Source organism: Bos indicus, chromosome 8, assembly GCF_029378745.1.
Source record: "Bos indicus isolate NIAB-ARS_2022 breed Sahiwal x Tharparkar chromosome 8, NIAB-ARS_B.indTharparkar_mat_pri_1.0, whole genome shotgun sequence".
Classification (NCBI taxonomy): Eukaryota; Metazoa; Chordata; class Mammalia; order Artiodactyla; family Bovidae; genus Bos; species Bos indicus.
In genome coordinates this window covers 94541418-94563173 of record NC_091767.1, presented here as the reverse complement: position 1 = coordinate 94563173, position 21756 = coordinate 94541418, and the positions used below count along the sequence as shown (strand labels likewise).

The 21756-nt window shown below is 43.0% G+C and overlaps 1 protein-coding gene across 3 annotated transcripts in view; it reads left to right on the top strand.

Moving 5' to 3' along the window:
- The window catches only part of ABCA1 (ATP binding cassette subfamily A member 1), a 137593-nt gene that overhangs the window by 103939 nt on the left and 11898 nt on the right, over nucleotides 1–21756 (top strand). For all 3 annotated transcript variants that reach the window (XM_019966667.2, XM_019966669.2, XM_019966668.2), the window contains exons 26-42: nucleotides 542–590; nucleotides 780–893; nucleotides 1957–2105; nucleotides 3961–4085; nucleotides 5640–5738; nucleotides 8355–8544; nucleotides 9399–9493; nucleotides 10916–10948; nucleotides 12119–12224; nucleotides 13178–13252; nucleotides 13720–13889; nucleotides 15192–15369; nucleotides 17385–17500; nucleotides 17587–17731; nucleotides 19329–19452; nucleotides 21114–21243; nucleotides 21509–21629. In XM_019966667.2, coding sequence (XP_019822226.2) covers nucleotides 542–590; nucleotides 780–893; nucleotides 1957–2105; nucleotides 3961–4085; nucleotides 5640–5738; nucleotides 8355–8544; nucleotides 9399–9493; nucleotides 10916–10948; nucleotides 12119–12224; nucleotides 13178–13252; nucleotides 13720–13889; nucleotides 15192–15369; nucleotides 17385–17500; nucleotides 17587–17731; nucleotides 19329–19452; nucleotides 21114–21243; nucleotides 21509–21629 — 2019 coding nt within the window. The remainder of the gene's footprint in view (nucleotides 1–541; nucleotides 591–779; nucleotides 894–1956; nucleotides 2106–3960; nucleotides 4086–5639; nucleotides 5739–8354; nucleotides 8545–9398; nucleotides 9494–10915; nucleotides 10949–12118; nucleotides 12225–13177; nucleotides 13253–13719; nucleotides 13890–15191; nucleotides 15370–17384; nucleotides 17501–17586; nucleotides 17732–19328; nucleotides 19453–21113; nucleotides 21244–21508; nucleotides 21630–21756) is intronic.

Below are 21756 nucleotides of genomic sequence, written 5' to 3'. Positions count from 1 at the left end.
CAGGGTCTTTGAATCAGAATTCCTGGAGGTAAGACCTTAATGTCTGTGCTTTTATTGCATGCTTCCTGGGCAGCATCTCTGTAGATCAGAGTTTGGGAATTGCCTGTCTAGTTCAGGTTGCCTTCTGGTGTTAGAAACCCTGCCATAACATTTCTAGTGACAGGGAACGCCTCTTCTCCTGATCATCCTGTCTTGGAGAGCCTATTTTCATGCTTGCTTGTTCAAAGATTTCGGGCCAAAGACTTGAAGCCCACTTGGCTCATTCCCTGTAGGTTCAGAACAAATTCCACCTTATGCAGTGTCCTGATGTCATAACTTTAATTTGAAAATGACTTTCTGAATTGATAGCTCTCACCACTGGGGAAATGTTCTCTGGTATAAATAAATGGCTTCTCTCCCAAGTGACTCTGACAAAGTGTTATCAATAAATGAAGCTTTTACGTTATGTCTTTAGGGGCTAGTGTGTTCAGTCATGTAATAATCATGACAGTTGCTCTCATACTGTGGTGCTTATTATAATCCTCTCATTCTCATTTTTCAGATATTTCTCAAAGTGGCTGAAGAGAGTGGAGTGGATGCCGAGACCTCAGGTAACTCTCCAAAGGGACTGCATGCCCTCTGGGCTGTGCCACTTGTAGGCTCTCTTAGCTCACCAGGGTTTTGCCTTTCCCTTCAAATTGTTTTATGACATTCTTACTTTTACTGTATAGACTTTTAAAGATGTAGATAATTTTTTTTTATTACAAATAAAACGTGGAGTTCCTTCCTTTTGTCTCCAGATGGCACCTTACCAGCAAGACGAAACAGACGAGTCTTTGGGGACAAGCAGAGCTGTCTTCGCCCTTTTACTGAAGACGATGCTATGGATCCAAATGATTCTGACATAGATCCAGGTCCGTTTGGGCGAGATCTGTGTTTTGTTGCTTGAAAGTGAATTTCCCTCTTGTGTTCTCTGGTGTTATCTTTCAAGGCCCTTGAACCAGGATGATAGATGCCTACAGGGTCTAAAGAGAAGAGAGAGAATGAGAAAAGCCACTTTCCCCTTCTGGTGCTGTGCATATGATCAGACCTGAAAGAGCCTGTCCTCCCCACTTCCTGCACTGCACTGAGACCTCTCACTCGAGATACACATCAAAAGACAGCCCTTTATTCCTCTGAATCCATTTATTATCATTTCCATAGAGTCCCAGTTTTCTTGCATTCATTAGGTGTTTAATTTTGGAATAAATGTTCTTTGAATGGGTGGATGATTTTGAAAGAGTGAGGTGAATTTGCTACTAGAGTTGATTGTACCCTTCAACTTAGCTGTTTTCGAAGACTGTATCCCTGTGTGTTTGGGATGGAGAAGGAGAGACAAGAAATCAAGCAAATATTGGTGAGACGTCAGGTCACCGCAGTGAGAAATCATTTGTATAAGTGAGGATTTCTATAAAACTGTTCTGAACAGAAACCTTCCGGGCTCTCCTGTCCAATGTGCAACTCTCGTGTTCTCTGTCACTTTATACATTGTTAGCACTTGGATCACCTGAATGTGTCCACCTTTTAGCCAGAGATACAATAGGCAGGAGACAAGTTGCTGTTATGTGTTCTCAAAGTATGTCAGCCTACAGACATGGCCTGTTTTACAGAATATTCTGTAAGAAATTGAGGATGACTCGATTCATTTGAATGGCTTGATGTAACTGTTATGAGTGCACACATCTCTTCAGTTGTCTCAAGCCACCTTCATTTTTCTGTGCTCATCAGACAAGAACCAAAGGCAGAGCCTGCTAGTGTGGTACATTTGGGGTCATACCTTTTCCGTGGACGTCAATGTGTCATAAAAGCCTTTCATTCCTTTACTTCTACCTCCAAACACAAGCCTCCAAGGTGGTGGCTAACGATGCTGGAGGGAGGAGGCTGGGGATGTCAAAAATGCCTGGTATAATCGATGACCTTAGTGATGGCTTTTTGCAGAATCCAGAGAAACAGACCTGCTCAGTGGGATGGATGGTAAAGGTTCCTACCAGGTGAAGGGCTGGAAGCTCACACAGCAGCAGTTTGTGGCCCTTTTGTGGAAGAGACTGCTGATTGCCAGAAGGAGTCGGAAAGGATTCTTTGCTCAGGTGAGAAGTGTGTTCCTGGCCAAGGACTCAGGCTTCCTTGGTGGACTATAGGCTCCCAACTAGTGAAAGCAGGGTAGCATCGTTGTTATAAGATGGACACTGGAGCCAGATTATCTGTATTTCAATCCCAGTTTGCTTCTTGTACTTATATATCTGTTGACAGATTACTTCTCTGAGCCTCAATCTCCTTATCCATAAAATGGGGATGATAATAGTACCTATGATATGTTATGAGTAAGTACTTGGAATGGGTCTCAAATTAGAAATTTCTGTGTGTGTTAATTTTCTCTTAGAGGAGAGTGTAACAAGGACAAAGTCTAGAAAAACTGGATGAGCAAATTAAACTTTCAAAACTTCAGAGATGCTATGCCCAGATACACTCAACATATGAACTTATTGGGGACTTGATTTTTCTCTAAGTTGATGTTTAACTGCAAACTGATAGAAAAGATAACCAGGGGTCAGAAAAAAATAGTAAACAGAAAAGACTCATTATACTCTGTTTGCATGCTAACTTGTGTTGGGAGGATTAAATTATTTCAGTCTACAAAATCAAGAAGTATAAAGAAGTTACAGAGATTCTTTCCCACAAGTTATGTGGGTAATGCAAAGAATATGAGTTTGGAGCATATAGATTTATGTGTGAATTCTGGTTTTGCTACTTCTTGGCTGTGTGGCCTTGGGCAAGTTGCTTAGTCTTTCTGAACCCCAATTACCTTGTTTTTTGATTGGTGATAATTATATTACTAGTTAGGGTTGTAGTGATAATTAAATGAGATAATGCTCATACAGTATTTTCCCATGGAATTAATCACATAATGATTAATTTTCTCCATTGAAACTTGAGAACATTAGAACCAGGAGCATTATTTGAATCTTTTTTTCTTTTTTTAAGGGTAAATGTCTCAGGAATAAATGGAAGGAGCTTAGAGTTTGCTTATAAAATATGTACAAGTTGTTTTCAGAAAAGGTACAAAGTTTAAGGTTGTTCAAGTGCTAAGTCACTTCGATCGTGTCCGACTGTTTGCGACCATAGCCTGTAGCCTGCCAGTCTCCTCTGTCCATGGGATTCTCCACGTAGGAATAGTAGAGTGGGTTGCCATGCCCTCCTCCAGAGGATCTTCCCGATTCAGGGATCAAATCCGCATCTCTTATGTCTCCTGCCTTGGCAGGCGTGTTCTTTACCACTAGCACCACTTGGGAAACCCTCTTAAGGTGGTTTAGTAAGGATTAATTGTGCTTTTTGAGGCCATCAGATAAAGACATGGCAGCTGTTCCCTTTCCATGGAGGCAGTGCTCTATAGTGATTTTCTCAGAGTATGGGAGCTGAATGGGTAACCTAGTGTGTCTGCAGATTACAGACAAGAAGACTGAGGCCATAGGGGTTGTGACTTCACATGGATACACGAGAGAGACAGAAAGAAGGAGAGACAGAATGAAGCTGCAGTTCTTCTGGCTTCTGGTCCATGCTTGGGCTCTCGATTTTCCTCAGAGCTGAGCTGGGCTCATGGCCACTGTGGTCTTCCTCGGGTTTTCAGGGAGAAGAGGGACCCAGTGTTCTGAGTCACCCTGACATGTGACTACTGTTTACTCTGTGAAGTCCTCAGCTTGGTGCCCCTGCCAGGTGGCCACAAGCTCAGGCCTTGTATTGCCAGCTTCCAGAAATTCACCCAAGGGAAGGGGTTTAGATTTCAGCCTCTACTTCTTCCAACCTGCCAAGAATGTCTTGATGGAACTAGGCCCTGCACACACCCCAGTGCTGGCTGGTCTGAGGCTACCTGGACTTGAAGTGGTCTTCTTTCTAACCTTTGTCCTTCTCTGGCAATTCTTCTCCCTCCTTGCCTCCTGGTTATAGATTGTCCTGCCAGCTGTGTTTGTCTGCATCGCCCTGGTGTTCAGCTTGATTGTGCCACCCTTTGGCAAGTACCCCAGCCTGGAGCTTCAGCCCTGGATGTACAATGAACAGTACACATTTGTCAGGTATGCACTTGCCTTCTGCCTCCAGGGGGAGAGGAGGGCTCAGGCTGACCAGAGTGTTTACTATACTGAGGGCCAAGGGGAGGGGGACTCGGTTACACAAGGGCACGGATTGATCAGCTGTGGCTGCAGCCCTCACACAAGCTCATGCTAGATGCGAGAACAGCAGTGAACCAAACCTGAAGTAGCAGGGCTTTGAACTCATTTCCTCTCTATTCGTTGTTGTCAGGAACATACATGCCTTATGTAAATAATCTGCCAATGCAGAAGAATCTTCTTGAACTATAATATACTTGGATTTTTATACCAAGTCTTTATTTTGCAGTTGAACACAGGGTTTCCATACACTCAGACCCTCACACCTCCAAGTTCTTGTTTTCTACATAGTGCAATTCACATATTTATTATTTCATCTTTGCTAAGTCGCTTCAGTCGTGTCCGACTCTGTGCAACCCCATACAGGGCAGCCCACATATTTATTATTTCATCTTTGCTAAGTCGCTTCAGTCGTGTCTGACTCTGTGCAACCCCATAGACGGCAGCCCGCCAGGCTCCCCCATCCCTGGGATCCTCCAGGCAAGAACACTGGAGTGGGTTGCCATTTCCTTCTCCAATGCATGAAAGTGAAAAGTGAAAGGGAAGTCGCTCAGTCGTGTCTGACTCTTCTCGACCCCATGGCCTGCAGCCTACCAGGCTCCTCCGTCCATGGGATTTTCCAGGCAAGAGTATTTCATCTTTAGGTTACATATAATAGCTCCTGTTTTTTTAGACAAAAATATAGCTATCCTGTGACAATCCAGTGCTTCAAACAAAAGAACAAAGGAATTTCTCCATCTCCTTATGCAGGAGTTTTCCTCAGTCCCACAGTATTTGCAAACCTTTCTATGGATAAGTGTGCCAGTGATGTCCAAGGGAAGCTTCAGGGAAGCTTTAAAAAGAAAAAGGAAACATAAGCATGCAAATCAGCTTCCTGTTCTCTGATTCTGTGCTTTCTTCCTATTTTGTGCGGGTTTTTACCTCCTTCTTTTCTTTCCCAGCTGCTGACCTTGTGTTGCCCAGGGCTGTGGAGCATGGGCTTATTTTGTGTTTATAACTTCTGCCCATCATTATTTGTGCTTTCCAGTTGTCCACGCAAATGTTAAGCCTATAAAATCTGCCTTCCTTTTCCTAGAAAACCCCTCTTGTCTATGCCTAATGATTAATTGTGAAAGTACTTTTGAAATACTGATCTTTAATGAATTCATGTACTTCCCACTAAAATAGATATATGTAAATGTATGTGGGTGCACGTGTACGCACCCCTCCATATTTATCACTTATTTACACAAGTTCCACTTTGGAGTGCTGTATGTTATCTTGACACCAAATAAACAACCAGAGGCTGAGTTACTTGTGGGTGGGTTCTGTGTTTCTATTTTAAGAGCTTGGCAGGATTTGGCACACAGGAAGTACTTAATAAAGTGTTAAATTTGAAAAAAAAAAAAAAAAAGTGCCTTTTCTTCTCCCATTCATGGTTTAAATGCGTTGCTAAGCTGACTGCCTCTCATGTATCTACAGTAATGATGCGCCTGAGGATGTGAGCACCCAGGAACTCTTAAACGCTCTCACCGGAAAGCCTGGCTTTGGGACCCGATGTATGGAAGGAAACCCGATCCCGTGAGTGCCACTGAGCTGTGAGCCCCTCCACAGCTGGCTTCTTGTGTTTGTCACCTGGTTTTCTCTCTGCACTGGTTTTGTCACTTGTATGCCACCTGGTGATGACCATCATTTACCCTTTGAAACAGTTTTTATTTTAAAGGAGCTAATGTAGTGATTTAACCCTAGCATCTAGGAACAAACGTAACAGACCAGTAGACTCTTCTAGCATCCTGCCAGGAAAATGACCATGGACATTTGTTTTCTGCTTTAGACATTAATATTTAATTTAGATAGTACTTCATAATGATCCCTTTTCCCCAGCTCCTATACCTGACCGCAGAGATAGGCTCCTATTACGCGTAATTTGCAGTTTTGCTAATCAGTTTCTTCACTCTAAAAGCCTGAAAAGTTGACATAATTTTTATAAAAATGGACATTTTCTTCTTTCAGAGTTGCATATTTTTGTCATATTCTCCTTCAAAGTCCTTTTTAAAAAAAAAAAGGAGGTAGCATATAAATAAATTCAGTGAAATACTCATTTGACTGTCATTGTATATGGGGAGAAGGCATGTCCAGATATCTGTGTGAGTAAAAACAGTGAAGAGTGGTGAGGAGCTTCTGAGAGCTCAGTGAAGGTAGAAGCGGGTTCAGGTTTCCAGGCTTGGGTAGAATTTGCACTTGAGGTTGTTAACCACAGATTCAAGGATTATGGAGAGCGTGGGAAAGTTTAGGAAGACTGCTGCTGCTGCTGCTGCTGCTGCTAAGTCGCTTCAGTCGTGTCTGACTCTGTGCGACCCCATAGACGGCAGCCCACCAGGCTTCCCTGTCCCTGGGATTCTCCAGGCAGGAACACTGGAGTGGGTTGCCATTTCCTTCTCCAATGCATGAAAGTGAAAAGTGAAAGTGTAGTCGCTCAGTGGTGTCCTACTCTTAGCGATCCCATGGACTGCAGCCCACCAGGCTCCTCTGTCCATGGGATTTTCCAGGCAAGAGTACTAGAGTGGGTTGCCTGGAGAAGGGCAAACTTGAATTCCAGGTTTTAGAGGGAAGATAGTGAGCCTGCAGGTGACAGACCAGTGAGCATATCACCTGGGTGTGCAAGTTTTAATGTGTGCTCGTTAAACATATAGCTGTTATATACTTGTTGGCTCTAATTAACTCTGGACACTTACTGAACATTTGCTAGTATTTAGTACTTAATACGGAGAAGGCAATGGCACCCCACTCCAGTACTCTTGCCTGGGAAATCCCATGGATGGAAGAGCCTGGTAGGCTACAGTCCATGGGGTCGCTAAGAGTCAGACACGACTGAGCACCTTCACTTTCACTTTTCACTTTCATGCATTGGAGAAGGAAATGGCAATCCACTCCAGTGTTCTTGCCTGGAGGATCCCAGGGATGGGGGAGCCTGGCGGGCTGCCGTCTATGGGATCGCACAGAGTCGGACACGACTGAAGTGACTTAGCAGCAGTACTTAATAAGTGTAAATCCTGACGGTTAATATCAGTTCCTAAAGAACAAGATGACCAAGGTGGAGAAGGACAAATTTCATAAGACTTGTGATGAGATTCCACTTGGAACCAGAGAGCAACCCACAGAACTGTTTATTTGATGTAATAATTATCTAAACGCTGGGGCTCGGCTTCAGATGATAGAGTTTTAAAAGTGGGAGGGATATTAGAAATGCCTTGTTGAAATGTGACCTATTGAAATAAGTCATTTTACAGTTTTGTGGAGAAAATAGGCTCCAAGAGGGCAAGTAACTTGATGGTCTCACAGTAGTTCAGAACTCAGACATAAATGCTTGACTTGCCACCTGGGGTGCTCGCAAACAACCTAGCTCTTTGTGAGCCAACAACTCTCACCTCGGGTCACTCCCGCAAATTCTTTACTTGTTTTAAGACATGTAAAAGTGAATCTTGACATTCTTCCCAGATTTTCAGCATCAAACATATGTCTTCTGACTCCTGCCTCCCTCTTCTCCTCATCTCCCATCACTCTTCCTCATAGCTCATCACATGCCAGCCCTGCTGCCTTCCTGTGGTTCCTTATTCGTAGAACACTGGGGACCTTTTCACCTGCGCTCTGTTGCTTCTGCTTGCAATGTTCTCCCCCCCAATCCCTGCCTGGCTTGTTCTCTGTCATCATTTAGGTTTTGGCTGAAATATATGACCTCTTCAGGTGGTCCTTTCTCACCAGTCATTCTCCCTTTATTTTGCTTCCATTTTGGCCATCAAAGATTATATTATTTGTTAATTAATCTTTCCTGGGAACACAAACTCCATGATGGCAGAGACTTTGTCTCTTCACCCCAGATTCTCAAATATGCAAGACAGTGTCTGGCACATAGTAGATGCTCAGTGAATGTTTGTTGAGTGAACCCGCGCTGAGTGATTGAATGCTGGTGATTGGGTTGACTTGAGTTCAGTGTATGAGCACTTAGGCCTTCTTTGTGTTCTGTGGTATTTAACTGTAAAATGAGTCTGTAGCTGACAAGTCTGTGGGACGGATCAGTAACCCGGTGGTGAGGGGATATATGTGTATTTGCAGTTGTTATTGATTGGTCCTGTGCTCTGAGACAATAGGAGAGGCCAGACCCTCTTGGGTGAGCCTGTCCTTGGTGTCCCTTTGCAGAGAAACGCCCTGCTTGGTGGGAGAGGAGAAGTGGAACACTGCCCCAGTCCCCCAGACCATCACGGACCTCTTCCGAAATGGAAACTGGACAATGGAGAACCCCTCCCCCACCTGCCAGTGTAGCAGCGACAAAATCAAGAAGATGCTGCCTGTGTGCCCCCTGGGGGCAGGGGGGCTGCCTCCGCCTCAAGTGAGTCCTTTCAGGGTGTGACTGAGTAAGTGAGGTATAGGGTGGACTGGGAAGAGGGAATGGATGACATATTTTGAAGTCAGCCTAGGTCTTTGTTTGAGATACAACCAGAGACAACACTCCCGATCAGTGGTCGGTGGAAGTCACACTGCAGCCTCTCCTGCAGTGGTGGTGTCCCAGGACAGACTGACAGACGCAGCTTCATCTCCACCTCTGCCCTAGTGGAGCTGGTGACCTTGGATGGGTCACTCTGAGTCCCTGGGCCTGTTTCCTCACTGCTGAATTAGGGAGGCTGGCCCGTAAAACTTCTGTGAGGGTTATAACTCTGACAATCCTCCGAGACTATGAGTGAGAGAAGCAATTCTGAATCATTTTTTTCCGAGAATTTCAGGAAGAGGCTTGCTTGTGATGCCTCTCTGCCGCTTTATCAGCATCCAGGTTGTAGGATGAGGACAAGGAATTTTAAATAGTGTTGAAAAAGTAGTCCTTAGTGGTTACTGCTCCTTAAAATAGCACTTCATCTCTTCATCAGTGTAACTCCAATGAAGAAAATTCACTAGGCATAGTCAGTGGTGCTGCTCCCTAGAAATCTTTTGTAACTGTGAAGAATGATACTTCATGGTCTATTGCTTAGCTGTTCAGAGTAATTTGCTGGGAATCACCTTGACTTGGCATAAAGGGCAGAATGGACCAGGCCTTGGTGATCGGCTGATGACAGTGTCCAGGCCCTGCGGGCAGGGTCTGCTCACACTGTGGTACACGTTTGAGGAACATGTGTCATTTTTGTTCTTGATTTGTTTTCTGTTCCAATTGTGGCCCATAAAGACACATGCACTTGGTTTTTCTGATGACAGAGAAAACAGAATACTGCTGACATCCTTCAGAACCTCACGGGAAGAAACATTTCGGATTATCTGGTGAAGACATACGTGCAGATCATAGCCAAAAGGTCATCATTTACAATCCTTGGCCCCTGCATAGCTGTTACTGATCAGAGGAATTAAAGTCCTAAAAAATCGGAGATTGAGTAGTGGTGGGAAACATCACAGTTTGGCTTGATGTTGTCCTTTTGAAGTTTGGGATATTCTTTCAGATTAGAAAAGGTAATGGGAAGTATTATGAATATTCAGTTTGAAGACTGAGGTTTCCTGGCTCCAGAATGAAAATAAATCTGGATTTAAATTCTAATTCTTCCACTTATTAGCTGTTTGACCATGGCGACCAGTTATCCTTTTAAAGCCTTAGGCTGTATATAATGTGATAATAATGTTGCTCTCAGTAGTTTGTTGTAAGGATTAAATGAAATGATACACGTAAAGTAGCTCTCATGGATGGAATGAGTGATAAATATGAGGCGTTATCAAGATAGCCCTGAGTTCTCAGGACTTCTCGGTGGAGCCTTAGAAGAGCCATGTAGCTTCCTGGGGCATCACTGCATAGCCCTGAGTGCATTAGCTCCCCCATTATTTGCAGTTTTGCTTCCCTCAGTTTCAGTTACCCATCATCAGCTATGGTCAGAAAATACTAAATGGAAAATTCCAGTAACAAACAATTCATAAGTTTTAAATGGCATGCTTCTCTGAGTGGTGTGATGGGAATCATCCCACTGTGTCCCTCCTGGGATGGGAATCATCCCACTGTCCAGCACATCCACACACCGTAAGTGCTCCTTGCCCTGGCCCTTTTGGTGATCAGATGGACTGTCACAGTATTACAGAACTTATTTCCAAGTAACTTTTATTTTACGTGATAGTGGCCCTATTGACCTTCAAAGAAAATGACAGGTGATAGGAAAAAATAGTATACATAGGGGTTGGTATTATCTGTAGTTTTAGGCATCCATTGGGGGGTGTTGGAGTGTGTCCCCTCCAATTAAGGAGGGGACTGCTGTACTTAGCTGATGCCCAGAAAATGTTTGTCCTAGCTTCCTTCCCATCAGCTTGGTTATATTTGGTCCCCTAAGTTGGGAGTTCTAGTGACTTTTAATAACAAGGGTATGCTTGAATGACAGTTACTGTTAGTTTCCAAGAAAGAAGCATAATCTCTCCATATGTTAGCCATAATTGAACTATTATTTTTGAATTTAAAAACTTTGTAGTTTGATCACGTCTTTGTTGGTTTTTTAATTGTTTTAATACAAGGCATGACCTTCATAAAAATAATAAGGTTTTAATATGGGGAGAAGAAAAGACATGCTGATTAGGGCTTCTTTCCAGTGGCAAAACCCTACCACACCAGCCTGATTGTAGAGTTATTTCTGTCCCTTTGTTGTATCCCCAGGTAGATATTTCTAACTTTTGTATGATCAGGAAAAGGATCAATGTTTCTTTGGACTGATTTCTGGTTTCTTTGTCTTTGGCCCTCACTACAGCTTAAAGAACAAGATCTGGGTGAACGAGTTTAGGTAAGTTGACTCCTCTGTGCTTTTCTTTTTGCTTCCTTGACTCCTAAAGCTCATGAGGATGATTTTGATGCAGTTTTCTTGGACCCTGGGAAGCTGTTGGTTTAGGGGTGGTTTTGCTCTTAGCTCAGTGCCCAGCTGCCACTTCAGAGGCCTTTGGAATTTTCGCATATTGATTTCCTTGAGGAGATTTAGAAGTTCCTTGTGGGTCTCTAGGGATTTGACAGGAAGCACGATGTGAGGGAAAAACCTATGCTAATTAAAATTATCAAATCAGATTCCTAGGAGACCTAGGGGCTTAAGAACTATTTTTCAGGTCTTTGTAATAACCAAGAAGGTCTTAGATGAAATAGGAGGCTTCAAAACCATCTATGTTCATTGCATTTCAACTCATTTATCCTTCTGAGTTTTTTAAAATAACAATGTTTCTGTTAGGAAATAAGACCAGAATTCCATCAGAAAAGTAAGAATCATTTTCTCCTCTGCTGCAGTCAGGCTCTCTCCTCTCCACCCTCCACCACCACCCCTGCCCGTATCCCTCTGAGTTTTGAAGAAGCAGATGGGACTGGGGAAAAAAACGAAGGAAGCATCCTTGAAGCCCATTATTACTCATGAGAAATGAGAGCCTTACATGGCTGCCTCAGAACTTTGTTTTTTGACCCTATCTCCCACCTTTCTTCTTTTCCTTTTTTCCCAAGAGCTAGGACCTACTGAATAACTGAGTAGAGTGGATGCAGAACCTTCTGTGGTTCTCCTGTTATGAAAGGGCCACAGCCCATCTATAAGCCCTCCCTGGCCTCTCTGGCCAATGTCTTCCCTCTCATCCAGACTCCCCATCTGCTTGCCTTGAGACTCATGTTCAGGCCTGAGCCACCAGAGGTGGGAGGAGCATCTGTGAGATGAATGAGCATTATTTCCTCAACATCTCAGATGTCTCATTCTGTGTATAATCAGACCCAGGTCCCTCCAACTTGGGCAGAAGCTGTATAAGAGTTAAGAGATTGCCAGGATCCATTAGAGGAGACCAAGGTGAAACTTTCTCTGAGTCCTATTTTGGTCCTACTTTGAACATACAGTTCCTCTAATTGAACATTACATCCTCAGGCAGTGTCTGCTGCTGAGTGACAGTGGGCCACACACTGCCTGTGTTTTAATGTCAGGCTATTCTTTTAGGTACGGTGGATTTTCCCTGGGTGCCAGTAATTCTCAGTCACTTCCTCAGAGTGAAGAAGTTAATGATGCCATCAAGCAAATGAAGAAACACTTGAAGGTGGTCAAGGTACAGTACCCATCCTAAGACATGTCAGACAGAAATTGAGTTGCTGGTACATGGGAGTAGTTGACACGTAGATCTGATCACCTGGTAGCTTATTGTTTAAGATTTTCAAGAACAAAACCATCACCGATCATAGAGATCATGGGTCAGCCAAGACTGAGTCACTCAGTATGTACTTACTATTTGAAAGTGCAGGGACTTCCCTGGTGGTCCAGTGGTTAAGACTCTGCACTTCCAATGCAGGGTGCCTGGTCAGGGAAGTAAGACCCAATGCAGCCAAAACAAAACAAAAAAAAAATGCTTGAGAAAAAAAGCAAGTTCAGAGATTTTAGATCTCTCAGAATAACTTAAGTATAGCCAGTGAACAGAGAAACTGGGCATCAAACATACTTTTCTAAAACAATCATTGGTTAAACAGGAAATGAATCACTTTCTTTAAACCGGCAGCTAGTTTTAGGACTTGATAAACATTCATTTTCTTTATCTGTATCCCAAGTTTCCCATTTCTAAGTGGGAACTGGAAGTCAGATGATATGAATTCCAGGGTCACAGACAGCAGGGATTGTCCTAGAATCTGTCCCTTGAGGCACAGACCCCATATCTGATGCATCTACATGTTTATAGCTGGGGGCCTTCAGGTGATGTTAAGGGAACATGGTGAAGAGCCCTTACCACCAGTTACAGACTGACATCTGCCTCTTGGGACTTTGAATCACAGGGTTTCCCTCTGGTTCCTTTAAGACCTATGACTCGTGGCAACATCAGTGCTTTAGATTTCCAGTCACTTATTTTTCAGGAGCCAGTTATTATTTAGAGGGTTCAAGTTGCATTTTAGTGAATGGGGCAGTAGCCGTGTTTCCCTTCACAAGGTTGTCCCGTTGTCCACAACCTCCAGACTTCCTGTTGCTCCTCCTCTGTGAACCATCCCAGCTCAGGCAGCTTTTTGTTGTTCATAGGACAGTTCTGCAGACCGATTTCTCAGCAGCTTGGGAAGGTTCATGACAGGACTGGACACAAAAAATAACGTCAAGGTAAAGTTCTTTGTTCCAGTGGCTTAATGAACAATAATTCCTGTGTTGCTGTGAAGTGTCAGCTCGTGATAATGTTGATTCATGACAGAAAAGTCTAGTAACTTTATCGGTAAGGCTGTAAAAAGAACTTGCTTTGCTGCTAGTCACACTAGGGCAACCATTTTGAACATGACTGAGATACTTAACCTGTTTAAGCCTCAGTTTCCTAATCTATAAAATGGAGGCAATAACCATGTCTACCTCAAAGCTTTGGTGAAGATTAAATACATTAAAGAAAGTCAGCATATTGCCTGACCTCACGGTCAGTGCTGGGCACACCCTGCCTCTTTACCATGTTCTCTGATCATGTTTTGTCTTTGGGTGTGACAGAAATTTCTGGAGTTTATGTGCATGTTTTGTGTGTGTGCACCTGCCTTCGGGAACAGAGGTTAGGAGCAGTACTTTGCATCTGGTATGTTTTATTTCAGGTGTGGTTCAACAACAAGGGCTGGCACGCCATCAGCTCTTTCTTGAATGTCATCAACAATGCCATTCTCCGGGCCAATCTGCAGAAGGGAGCGAACCCCAGCCAGTATGGGATTACTGCTTTCAATCACCCGCTGAACCTCACCAAGCAGCAGCTCTCAGAAGTGGCTCTGTAAGTGTCGCTGTGTCTGATTTGGGAGAGGGGAGGGTGTTGGGGGAATTGTGGTGCAGGGGAGAGAAGTGTGAAGCTGGTTGTAGAGTAACAGCTGGGGAAGTAGGTACGTTATGTATGTCTGGGTTGGTCCAGGCTCTGGACAAAAAATGATCAGTTTATGAGTTGGCTGGGTAGAGATTAAACTACACAAGATAGATGCCTCTGATATATTAAAGCCATTAGTACATTTAGTGAATTCATTTAAAGTAAGTTAAATTGTTAATATGATTCTAAAATATTTTAACTCACTCTTAATGTTTAATTAAAAAATCAATTTCGTTTGTTTCGAAACAACTATTTTTAAACTTAGTGAAACACACTTTTATTAGCTTGTGTGTTTATTAATTCCTGGAGAGGGAGAGAGAGAGACAGCATGTATGCGTGTATAAGTGTGTGTATGTGTGTATGGAGTTAAAGCCAGTATGATCTTGTTCAGAGTGTATAGCCTTTGAAATCAGAGATCTGGGTTTAAGTCTGGTTTTTTAAACTTTCTAGATATATGCTATTAAGTGAGGCATTTCATGTAAATGGACAAGTCCGGCCTTCAGCACAAGGTTGATATTCAATACATGTTAGGTTCCTTTCTTGTTTATGGACTATGGCACAGTTATAGTTTCTGGTTCACTTGTATGGACTATCAATGTATGTCACTAGGATCTTTATACTAAGCTTATATGAAATTTATACAAAGAAATAATTTATATTGTATCCCATTTAATGGGCTTATAAGGCTATTTTTCTTATAATAAGGATCTGATGGAATTTTTGTGTTAGATTGATATGCCATGCTCTTTTGTTGTCAAACTCATTTACAGCCACAAATTGTTGTTTGAATAGTTTCACACTAATATTTCTGCTTTATTTAGTTTTCAAGCTACACTACTCCCTTATGTGTGAAAATTTATAGCTTGTTTGTCATAAAAGATCAAGAATAGTAGAACAAAGTGAATGTTATTAGGCCACTCTTAGACTTCCTTTAATAGTTTTGTTTTGGCTGTGGACTCTCTTTGACCTCAGTAGAAGCAGTTTTGCATTTGAATTATCAAGATTTTTTTTTTTGCTTGAAAATAATCATCTTTACCCCTGAATGAAATATATGTGGTGAACAGATCTTTTTCCTGGGGTATGCTTCAGACATTCGTGTGTGTGTGTGTGTGTGTATGCTTCAGACATTCGTGTGTGTGTGCGTGCGCGTGCATGTGCGTGCATGTGTGCACATGTGTGCTCTGATTGTGCCCTCAGCTGCACTGTCTTTTTCAGGATGACCACATCCGTGGACGTCCTCGTGTCCATCTGTGTCATCTTCGCGATGTCCTTTGTCCCGGCCAGCTTTGTCGTGTTCCTGATCCAGGAGCGCGTCAGCAAAGCGAAGCACCTGCAGTTCATCAGTGGAGTGAAGCCTGTCATCTACTGGCTCTCCAATTTTGTCTGGGACATGGTAAGACCACCCGTCTGCTGCTGCTTCAAAAACCTCCATCAGGGCTCTAGATTGGATGGATGGAAGGGCTTCTGGCCTTCACCAGGAAATGTTCTAGCTAATCAAAGATGAATGAAAGAGGATAAGGCAGGCACAGTTGTACACTTTCATGTCACCAAACATGACCTTCAGCACACAGCTGGTCTTACACCAGAGAAAATCAGTCCAAAGGGACTGCAACGGATACCACCACCACCTCATTCCCTAAGTGACAACCTTTTAAAGAACTGAGGTGGAACACTCTCAGTCAGAGCTCTAAGTCAGTGCCTCTAACTTGTCTGATAGATTTTTAACCTCCAGAGTCAGGATATTCTTTGTCTTACCAGGAACTCAATCTGTCATTTGAAAACATCTTCTGTTTTACTGGAAGCTGATCCGTCCATTGCAAATCTGTTTTCATGTCAGCTGTAATATAATGCTTCTGTTTGAGCCAATATGGAGGATGTCAAAGAATTCTGAAGTGCAAATTATTTTTATAAAGCAGAGTTGAAATATATCTCCCTATGAGTTCCATTAATTGTAGGTCACACAGAAAATTTAATTCTTCTCCCATTGGCTATACCCTCAAATATTTGAAGACACCTATCATTTAACCTAAATCTTCCCCAGATAAGATGATATATGAGAACACACTTTGTAATCTCTAAAGCACTGTAGAAGTGTGAGTGATGATAATGATGTCTGTGTTGGTTATAGCAAGCCTTTCAGACTTGTCACTCTCTGACCTGATTGCCTCTCTGTGGCCCATACTCCGTAGTGTTAATGTGCTCTTTGAAGAACAAAGCCTAGAATTGGCCTTATAATCAGTCTGTCATCCAAATGGTTACGGGTCTAGAGGCAATTGATCTTTATCCCGTACTCCTCTTCCTCAGCCCAAGGATATTGCATTTTGGAAGTAGTGTGGTCTTTTTGGCAACTTGTAGAGAACTGAAACCTCTGCTTCATAGGTATTGTTAAATGGGGTCTTTTTCACTGTTTACTAATGCAGTTGACTTTTTTCAACCTTTATGTATAGCTTTATTTATAAACATAAAGGTTTTTTAAAGCACATATAAAACTTTTTCCCTGTTAAACTGAATTTTACGGGATGTCCATTTGTTTTGTTTTTTGTCTTAATCCAATGATTGCTTTATTGAGTAAGCGCATACATACTGACTGGTCACTGTATCTAACTCTGCCAGGCATCACAGATTCAGAGATGAAAGATCAAGTCCCTGACTCAGGAACACTATTATCTTCCTGTATATTATCCATCTCTCCCTGCTGTAGAACCTCTGAAATTTGCTGTAAGCGTGTCTTCATCTAAGTTGTTGAAAAACACAGTTGAGTAGGATGGGACTGAGGCACAGAGCCCTGCTGTCTGAAGCTACAAATTCTCCTAACAGCTGGCAAGCCCACTGCTACCTCCCTGCCTGTGCTCTGCTCTGCCAGCTGTGAATTCCTGTAATTGTCTTGTGGCCAAGTCTTTATTTCTGCATTTTAATGCTTGAGACACTGTCAGGACAGACTTTAAAATTAGTCTTGGTGTGATGAAACTGTCCTGACATTGATGTTATAAGTGCTTATCTCATAAATAGATTACAAGAGAGCTTGAACTTGGGCAGACTGTAATATAGCATTAATGATGAAACAGACACAATCATCTTCGGGAAGAGTAATGGCAGCTTACTTGCTGCCTGTGAAATTGAAATTACTCTGACTGCGAATCCATCCTTCAGTAAGTTTACTGAGCGTGACACCTTGGCTTATCTGTTGGAAAGACAGAAAGGACATGCAGTTTATAAAATCAGCCGGGGGTAAAAGGCTTGTCAAAATGTGCTGTCCGGTATTTTGATTAATAGTTTTTGTGGCTTCATTAATTCAGAGTTATTCTTCCATATGCTTATCTGCCCTTTCTTGTCCAGTGATGGTGAAGACTTGAGATGTGCTGTGTCTTTGACTTAGGGGTGACCTTGGTTTCCTTGTTTCACTTTTAGTGCAACTACGTGGTTCCTGCCACGCTGGTCATTATCATCTTCATCTGCTTCCAGCAGAAGTCCTATGTGTCCTCCACCAACCTGCCTGTGCTCGCTCTTCTACTTTTGCTGTATGGGTAAGGCACCTCTGGATGGGGCATAGGGAATCCTCTGTCAGAAAGACGGTGGAGGACACCCAACATGTGTCTTTGTGCCTCACCAGGTGGTCCATCACACCTCTCATGTACCCAGCCTCCTTTGTGTTCAAGATCCCCAGCACAGCCTACGTGGTCCTCACCAGCGTGAACCTCTTCATCGGCATCAATGGCAGTGTGGCCACGTTTGTACTGGAGCTCTTCACCAACAATGTGAGTTCGGGGGAAAGAGATGCTGGGATGACCATATCTGGAGCCAGAGGATAGTAGTTACCATGATTGTATTCTACTTGCCTGTGGCGTTGACCGCATGGACCAGTCTGAACTTTTGCAGTCTGTCTTTCCTGGGTTTGCAGAGCATCTCTTGCTTCTCCTTTTCCTTATGTGTCTCTGATCAAATCTTTCTGTTTCTTTTGACAAGTTCTTTTATACTCCTTTCTGTTTAAATGTTGCTTTCTCCAATATTTGGTCCTCTGCCATCTTGTTTTCCACTGTAGGTACTGTCTCTGGGTGATGTTGTTCATTCTGGAAGCTTTTACCACCACCTCTCAGTGTCTCACGTTGTTCTCTCTCAGATCTGTGCCTTAAGCCCTGACTCCTCCACTGAACTCTTGCCCCACAGTCTCACTTGCCCATTGGGTGGCTCCGTTTAGATTAACTGAAAGATACCCTAGACTGGTCACATCCCAGTCATCTTTCCCTCAGAACCCAGTATTTCTCTTGCCATTCCTGTCACACTGGATGGCATTACCATCCCCCCAGTCACCCCAGCTGGCAGTATTAGAGCTATTTATATGCTTTGCTTTTGCTTATTTCTCCCACAGTCAGTTGGTGACCTTGCCAGTTCCTTCAATTACAGATTCTCTCAAACAAGGTTTCCTGTCCACTCCTGTTGTCATTGCTTTTGTCCAGACACCTTAACTTAACCCACAAGGCCTTTCAGAGGTGTGTAATCCTTCCTGGACAGTCCCCACCACACCCTTTCCCAACCTGGTAGGCTTCGACTGGTTCCTTCGAATGGTTCCTTAAACCCTCCGTAGTCCCATAGGCCTGTTTCAGGATCCCCAGCCCAGCCCACATGGTCCTCACCAGTGTGACCTCTTCATCAGTGGCAGTGTGGCCACTCTGTTGTTGGAGCTCCTCACCAACAATGTGAGCTACCACCCAATTCTGTCAAAACTAAGCTTCAACCTGAAGTTTTGCTTACCTGCCGTATAGCAGGTACTCTCTCTTCTCTGTGCTTCCAAAGCTCACACAGTTCATGCCTCCAGGACAACACATCCAATTATGTAGTAATTTCCTGTTTCCATATGTCTTTTCTTCAGAGTAGAGACTGTTTCTTATTCATCTTTATCTCTCCTATACCCTAGCCCAGTGCATCCAGCACTTAGCAGCTTACTTAGTTGTTAGGTATTTGGCCATTGCTGGATTGATGTATTTGAGAAGAATTATTTAAATTCCAACAAAATCCTGAAACCGAAATATATTGACCCAAACATGAGCAGTTTGCTTTTAAAATGCTAAGCAAATGTTTTGTGTTGGATTTGCTTTTGATTAAATGCAATCATATTTCTAAACTTTGCTCATTTTCCTCCCGTACTTGTAACATTATTCCAAATTTTCTAAAGAGCAAAAATTTTGCTACATTATATATCATTAGTTATGGCTGCTGCTGTTTATTGGTATCTGAATCAAAGATTCAGTTTGACCTCAAGGAATCAAACTTTTTCTTCACTCTTATGTTTTAGACCTTGGTCAATTTTTAGCCTGAGTCACAAAAGACATACAGTCTGTCTCTTATTTTTTTTAGAAGCTGAATAACATCAATGATATCCTGAAGTCAGTGTTCTTGATCTTCCCACATTTTTGCCTGGGACGGGGGCTCATTGACATGGTGAAAAACCAGGCAATGGCTGATGCCTTGGAAAGGTTTGGTGAGTGACAGCAGTGGCTACAGGATGTTTTAATAGGGATGGGAGTTTTTATGGGTCTTGAGACTTTGGCCTTTATTTTGGAAAAAGGCTGGTGATTGGGCCTAGGACCTCCCTCCGCTGATAGGGCTCATGTCGGCACAGTTGGTTGTGGCTTGGGTCTTGTCTGATGCAGCCTTTTGTCTGAAAGGTGAGAACATGGTTTTGGAGGTAGGGAAAATACTGGTTTTAGCTTGGACCCAGTGCCTGATACCACTGGTGGGGTTTGTCAAAGTCATTGGAAAAATCAAACCACAGCTCTGAGAATTAGGTACAGGCCAGAGAATCAAAAGGAAAGATGCAAACTTTGGCTCTATTAGGAAAATCATGGACGTGCAGATGGGGTCATATATTACCTTTTATACAGTCTATAAAAAGATAATTTACTGCAGCTCCTTCTACCTTTAGAGTCTTTAAAAATCTCTCTCCTGTGCCCACATTACTATTCTTTATCGACTTGCTCATATAGTTAGGTGGGCCATGTTATTTAATGGGCATAGAAGAGGGACTATTTTTTTAAGCTTGGAGGTACAAAGGAGATATATAAGGAATTTAAGGAATATTTATATAAAATGAGGTGAATTGAGTTACTAGCTTACATTGTGCTGTGCTTAGTCGCTCAGTCCTGTCTGACTCTTTGCAACCCCATGGACAGTAGCCCACCAGGCTCCTCTGTCCATGGGGATTCTCCAGGCAAGAATTCTGGAGTAGGTTGCCATGTCCTCCTCCAGGGGATCTTCCCAACCCAGGGGCAAATCCAGGTCTTCTGCATTGCAGGCTATTCTTTACCGTCTGAGCCGCCAGGGAAACCCCTAGATTACATTATATGCTACTGAAAGGAGCATCTTTTAATGTGCTTTCTAATCTTTCTTAATGAAGCTAATAATTTGTTAAAATACTGACCCTAAAAATTACCCTGAATTGCTTGTCTTTTCACAAAGAATTTTTGGCATGTCTCATTCAAAAGGAAGCATTAGATTTCTTAGATGAAGTTACAGATCTAATACATGTTGACTTTGAAATTCTGATTGATACTGCATTGCAGTATGCTTCCCTAAAACCTTACCCTAAGTCAGACTTGGAAACTGATGACTCCTTTATTTTTTCGTCCTTATACCAAGTGGCTTCAGTCGTGTCTGACTCTTTGCATGTCTATGTCTATAGCCCACAAGGCTCCTCTGTCTATGGGATTCTCCAGGCAAGAATACTGGAGTGGGTTGCCATGCCCTGCTCCAGGGGATCTTCCTGACCCAGGGATTGAACCCGTGTCTCTTACATCTCCTGCATTCGCAGGTGGTTTCTTTACCATGTGTGCCATGATCAGATCCCTATCATGGGTGATAAACATTTGTAGAAACAGGCTTCCCTGGTAGCTCAGTTGGTAAAGAACCTGCCTGCAATACAGAAGACCCTGGTTCAATTCCTGGGTTGGGAAGATCTGCTGGAGAAGGGATAGGCTACCCACTCCAATATTCTTGGGCATCCCTTGTGGGTCAGCTTGTAAAGAATCCGCTTGCAATGCAGGAGACCTGGATTCAAAACATAGGTAAATTTGAGCCTGAATTTGAGCAAGGGCTTTGGTCTTTGGTGCCTCCATTCTGATTGGATATCTGCACTGTGTCCAGGGGAGAACCGCTTTGTCTCACCACTGTCTTGGGACTTAGTGGGACGGAATCTCTTTGCCATGGCTGTGGAAGGAGTGGTGTTCTTCCTCATCACTGTGCTGATCCAGTACCGATTCTTCATCAGGCCCAGGTGAGCTTTCTTGCAGAACTCACTGAGCACCTGGTTGAGGGTCACAGTGGACGGAGCACAGGGAAACACTCACTGGTGGTTGGGTTGACTTGAACTCAAAGCAGATAATCAAACTGATTCTCCCAATGTGGGCATCCCCTGACCAACAGTACTGACAATGCTGGAGTGAGGATTTTATAGGACTGATGTAGAAACTGGGTCTTGGACTTATAAAATAACTTCAAAGGTTGATTTTTTTCTTCTTCTTAATTTTCTTCCTCCTAAGACCTGTAAAGGCAAAGCTTCCTCCTCTGAATGATGAGGATGAAGATGTGAAGAGGGAAAGACAGAGAATTCTTGATGGTGGAGGACAGAATGACATCTTGGAAATCAAGGAGTTGACTAAGGTGAGACAGTGAAGACAGGCTACAACTTGCCTTCAATTTTTTCAGCTTTATATGTTAGAAACTAGCATTTTGCTGACTCACTTAATAAAAGGAGCATGCTTCCTAAAATGTGCATCTATACCAAGTT